Below are 5,716 nucleotides of genomic sequence, written 5' to 3'. Positions count from 1 at the left end.
CCTCATCTTTAAAATGTAGTTTTCAGATCATTACTACACACTTTTCACATGGGTAAAATTTTAATCGTTAAGAAATTTGTCACTTTCCATTTCGGAAATATCGTGCTGATGTTCTATTTCTTGACAGTCAATCTGAAAATTATAATCGGAAACTTATTGCATAGATCACGAATTCGAACTTACGTGGAAGACATAGGGTCGTATTCTAGAACTCTACTCAATGCTCAAGTCAGGATTGCACTGGAAACACAAGCACTGGAAATACGACCCTAATGGCAGGGACTTGAGTATGATTTCGAGTGCTTTAAACCATACTCAAATCCTGACTTGAGTATGATTTCAAGCACTGGAAATACGACCCTAATGGCAAGGACTTGAGTATGATTTCTAGTGCTTAAAATCATACTCAAGTCCTGACTTGAGCATTGAGTAGAGTTCTGGAATACGACCCTAAGTACTTAACCATTTGTCCACGTAAGCACGGACGCACACACCAACACACCCACACATAAATACAAAACGCAATACACACAGGTTGTAAACATTTTTGGTCCAGCAGATTCATTGTTTACGGGGAAAGTCATTGCCAAGCATTGACATTATCATTATGGTTTAGAATCGCCATTAAAATCAACTGCTGTTTCTTGTAGTATTGGGTAGTGTCCCGGTATGAAGTCCATTGTATTGGCACTCGTAGTACAAAGTTGGAGATTAGTAATTGGTGCGATTCTGTGGCCCTATTATTATGTATTATAACTACCCCCCAATCGACACTGAGTCAGCGTGTTTGAGTATGGATTGAACACTATCCTTAGATGGGGATGGGGATCCGTGCCCAGCAGTTGGAACTAATATTTCATAATCCTTCGATATGGGACAACAAACATACATAAATATATCCTATCAGAGCTATCTGTAACTGGCGTACTGGAAACCGCAGCACCTTTGAAAATAATTGCTGTATATTACTTGCTAATTATGATTAGAAACCGTAATTTTGACGAAATTGCCCTATGAACCATCGGTAACAAACAATAGATCTTACCAAAGTCTCGTCATCTGGCACCCTCGAGAGTAAATCTAATATTTCGTTATTCGGGATTCGGTTAGGCTTTCGAATTTTCCTTATGTATTTATGAATTGCTGAAGAGACAAAATTTGTTTGTTTTTAATTATTTTTTAATTTTCCAATATTTATTTACTTTATTAAGAATTAATAAACTTTTTGCTTATGTAACAAGATAATATGTCAATAATAGAAAAATAAGAAATAAACTATTAATAAGAAAGCAAAAAAGAAAAAACAGTTTAAAACTAATGCAGAACTTACCCCACGTCATGAAAATGTAGTTGACAGGAATGAGATACAACAAAATAGTCGCAACGACTATGAAGAAGATCGCCAGGAAACTTAGAAATGGAACCGTGAAATTGAATAAGCTGAAACAGTACAAATAAATTAAACATAAGTTACGGATCAGACAGTGGCGCGTATGCCAATATTATTTTTTTCTTCCGTGGAATTGTCCTTACATTTTCAGCAATTAGCAGGTTAACGGGCTTCCATTCAAGTTCTTGAGTAAAGAAAACACGTAATGATCCATCAAATTATTTTGCAATTTTTTTTTATTTCCAGCTCACAATAATCACAAACTCCACGGTTATAAGCCAAGACATTCAAAAGTGAATTGCAGTACAGTCAATTCGGGTAACTTTGAATCGTGGTGTAACTTTGAACGTAGTTGCGTAAAAGATTTAAAAATTTATTTTATGTATAGCAATCTTTTATTTTTAGTATTGAAGCTGTGTAAATCGGAACAAAATTGTTAAACGACAGTTATGAAAGAAAAAAGTAATGTTAAATTGTATTTTTTTTTAACTTTCGCGGTTATTTCTAGGCGAAAGTAGTTTGGTGTGATTTGTTGCTTAGTTTTAGAATCGGAATTAAATATATAAATCTGAATATTGACTGGTAAGTTTTGGTTTCCACACTTAAGTAGAGGTTTATATATCGCTTTTTTAAAAGAATAATTTAATTTGGTTTTGTATTTACGCGTAAAACGAATTAGATTTTGACGACGTTACCAAACAGAGAAATTTGGGTAACTTTGAATGTGTTTGACTGTGTTTTTAAAGATAGAGGGTAGTCTGTTTCCAGGGAGAGTTCTAAAAGTTACTCCTTTGGAAATTACTGTCTCAGTGCTCCAAAAATGCTTTTTAGGAGGTTGGTCTTGGCCCTCTAACGTTGAGACATGTCAAGTTAATAAAGCCGATATTGTGAATATTATAAAAGAGCAACAGCTATCTAGAAAAGGCGGCCGTATTTATATTGATGACGACATTTTATTCAAGGAGTGGGGTGAATAGATTTTTGTTATGTATTTACTTTGCCTAAAATAATTGTTATAGGTGATTAATTTTGATCTCGTTTGATAGCTAAATAAGCGTAGATTTATTATTAAACAGAAAATTTTCATTTTTATTCGCATTAATTAAAAAATCTAAAAAAAAAAACAAGTTTTTCATTTCAACTAAATTAGTTCGTCTCGTTTTATTACGGCAATACCAAGTCAAATGTCGTTTTTGAACGCACTGTCAGGAATATTTGGGCAGATTCACATCTAAGAAACATGAATATGTCGTATAATCTTACACAAACTGTAAAATATCTAGAAAATATACGGTTTCCATATCGAAGGCTAATCTTATTCAAAGTTACCCAAAATTCAAGGCAACTTTGAATGTGACTTTTGGAGCAAATCTAGAACAGTTTTGTTGAATAATTACTAAATTCCTTCTATAAGAACGAAAAAAGGGCTTAAAAGAACACTATTCAGTTAATAAAGTAATTGTTAAGAAACATAATTAAATGCGAAATTATTAGAAAAACGCAAAAAATGTTCAAAGTTACCCGAATTGACTGTAAGTTATTGAGTATTTCGATATTATTACTTACTTTTTGATCCTTTCACCCAGAGAAGCAAACTTTCCAATGGCATTTTGTACAGTTAGTACCATATCGTGCAATGTGTTGAATTTCTGTCGAAGTGACTTCTTTTCATCTTCCTGCAAAATTAAACGTTTACCCAATGTTTGCTTTTCCCTTGCAAGAATGTGATTAGGAAAAATATAGTAGTTTCGTAGGAAGTTCCTTAGTTTTCTCAGCGGCATTCAAAGACTGATTTGCAACGTAAACCTCAATTACCTTGTCTTCGTCGTCTTTTTCATCTGTCTCTGTATTGAATATGTATTGTTTCCCTGAAATATTTATTAAGTGTAATTACAAAATTCATTTCATCAAATTCAGGCCATCGGGCATCGATACTGGCTGTATAAGTACGCTAATGACACACTTGCAAGAAAAAACTTGAGTACGCAACATAAACTTAATTTGTAATAATTATTTACACTTCTAGATACCTATTCATCACAGATCATCAGATCTCCATGACATATCTCCATGCGAAGAATAAATAGAAAACATTAGAGCTTGGTCCTTGCTAGCAGATATGTGTTGACATTTAACTATGAAAAATATTATAGGTAGCAACATGCTGAAAGAGTCAAATGGATCATTTTGTTTGATTTGGCATTCAAGCGAGCACAGATTTATGAAATGAACTTCGTAAATGGATTTTATGTCTAAGAAGTAGCAATCAGAACTTACAATATACGAAAAAGTACTCTGGTGGGCTGTACCATAAGAAAGGGATCAGAAATAGCAAAGGCAACATCCATATTTTGAAGAACCAACAGAATAAAAGCCATGCTGTTAAAGCTATCGTATTCCATTTTCTTGACTCCCATTCGAAGGAAGTCCTGGAATGATGAACATATTTTTCATAAGTACATGATATAAATATGTACATGTATTAAATTACGAAGTTGGTTTGGTTGATAAAAGAAATATTCATAATTGCATTTATTCCGCATTTGAATTTTTCATACCGTAGTATTTTTGTTGTTTCAAATACCCAATTTAATATAGCTCTTGCTCTGGCTAAGTTCCTGGAAAACAATTGTCTGTGAAATTTTGCTTCCGTCGTCATAAACTTCGCCTCTTTGGGATTTATTACACGAGTCGAAGCCTTGATCTGAAATTATCACAATCAACACATTATGCTCTGCACGTCTAATGATCACCTCGTACTAGCCTTAGTCGATCAATCGACCTGATGACCTGGGTCGATTATGACCCCCGCGTAATGCGATCAAATGATTCCATCATATGTTGGATCATTTAACGGGTCATACGTCATCATACAGTCGGAGACCCGGTAGGTCTACTTATAAAATTACCACGTAAAGGACACTATGCTACGGGGCAACTATGATAATTGATTCCCGCCCTCGATTGATTGAATTTCGATCGAGAGGGTTCGATCGAACGCAAATCCAGTCACTTAGTATTATAAAAAAAGGTTCTATCGAACGAATGATCTATCGAGCAAATGTTCGACCTAAACAAGTAGTGTAAAGAGAGCGATGGCAAACTGGGGCTTGGGGACTTCACATAGGGAACGAACTAAATAACAATAATATTGTCAGTTGGAGATTGAGCGCGGCGTGAATTGTTGAAAACCCTTCAGAATTATAAACATAAAGTCCAAATTTGCGAGTATGACCCGTACAGGTTAAACAAAAGTGATCGAAACTCTTTTACAGGTCCGCGACCCTGATCAGCGGGTACAAGCGCTGTTCGAATCATTAATTCGATCAAATACGATCGACACAGCTCTACCTCGTACGTATTTCACTATGTAGGATCAAAGAACAATAAATACTGGAAAAAACTACCATCAGTCATTAATTGTTTAAAAATATTTATTGTCTGAATTCCCTTTACCCTTTACAAAGCTAAAGCAGCAGCTTAATGAATCTGCCAGTTCCACTATATTCAAAATTTATTACTCACCAAGTTCCAACAAAGATTCATCTCTAACAATATTTTAGGATTGTTCCCTTTCGCTCTTTCCCTTAACGTACTGTCTTTCAATGCGTACCACTTTTTTTCACCATTGCGTATTTTTAATAGAAAGATCGCTATTTTCCCTGCGACTTCAGATTTCTTTTCATCCATCACAGTCACTTCTAAAATCGAAGTGACATCTGTAACGTTGCTGAAATAATTTTTTTAAATGCAACCTTGAGTACTTGACAATAATTAATCAATTACGTACATTGACTTACAATTATATGGACGTCGGGTCCGCGCTAAAAAGTATCCGCACTTGTAAGGCGCTAAAATCGTATACAGAGCGCGACACTCCGCTTTAGTCTTTTCTTCATTTGTTCTACGGACAGCGCGATACTGCGATGACATAACAATTTAAATTTCGAATAGGTTGACTTGGGACATTTTTTTCGTGGTTTTTGTATTAGACCCGTCGTCCATTTATTTGTAAGTCAATGATTACGTAGTAAATTTTATTTGTTACGTAATTACGACACCACACTATAAACGCACACAGTAGATATATTTATATTTGTTGCTATATTTATATACTTTAACGATCATATAACACACATAGTAACACAATGTACAAAGAACACATACACAAAAATTTAAGAAGTTTATTTTAAGTTCTTTTTTGTGACACACACGTCTGTCACTCATCTCGGCTCGAGGCTCATTGAAAACCAGCGCCACAGTCAAACCGTTCCGTTTTGTTCCGTTCCGTTCCGTTCCGTTCCGTTCCGTTCCGTTCCGTTCCGT

General features: G+C 34.8%; 1 protein-coding gene across 1 annotated transcript in view; it reads right to left on the bottom strand.

Moving 5' to 3' along the window:
* Nucleotides 1-3: 3 nt before the first annotated feature.
* The window catches only part of LOC113234042 (multiple C2 and transmembrane domain-containing protein-like), a 12,231-nt gene continuing 6,518 nt past the window's right edge, over nucleotides 4-5,716 (bottom strand). The window contains exons 7-14 of the mRNA XM_026469266.1: nucleotides 4,916-5,120; nucleotides 3,949-4,094; nucleotides 3,668-3,819; nucleotides 3,206-3,258; nucleotides 2,957-3,066; nucleotides 1,331-1,440; nucleotides 1,046-1,143; nucleotides 4-132 (exon numbers count right to left, since the gene is read on the bottom strand). Of these exons, the coding sequence (XP_026325051.1) occupies nucleotides 61-132; nucleotides 1,046-1,143; nucleotides 1,331-1,440; nucleotides 2,957-3,066; nucleotides 3,206-3,258; nucleotides 3,668-3,819; nucleotides 3,949-4,094; nucleotides 4,916-5,120 (946 nt within the window). The 3' untranslated portion in view covers nucleotides 4-60. The remainder of the gene's footprint in view (nucleotides 133-1,045; nucleotides 1,144-1,330; nucleotides 1,441-2,956; nucleotides 3,067-3,205; nucleotides 3,259-3,667; nucleotides 3,820-3,948; nucleotides 4,095-4,915; nucleotides 5,121-5,716) is intronic.

This window comes from Hyposmocoma kahamanoa, unplaced genomic scaffold (assembly GCF_003589595.1).
Source record: "Hyposmocoma kahamanoa isolate Upper Pololo Valley unplaced genomic scaffold, ASM358959v1 81, whole genome shotgun sequence".
In the NCBI taxonomy this organism is placed as follows: Eukaryota; Metazoa; Arthropoda; class Insecta; order Lepidoptera; family Cosmopterigidae; genus Hyposmocoma; species Hyposmocoma kahamanoa.
This window is presented reverse-complemented; position numbering and strand designations above follow the sequence as displayed.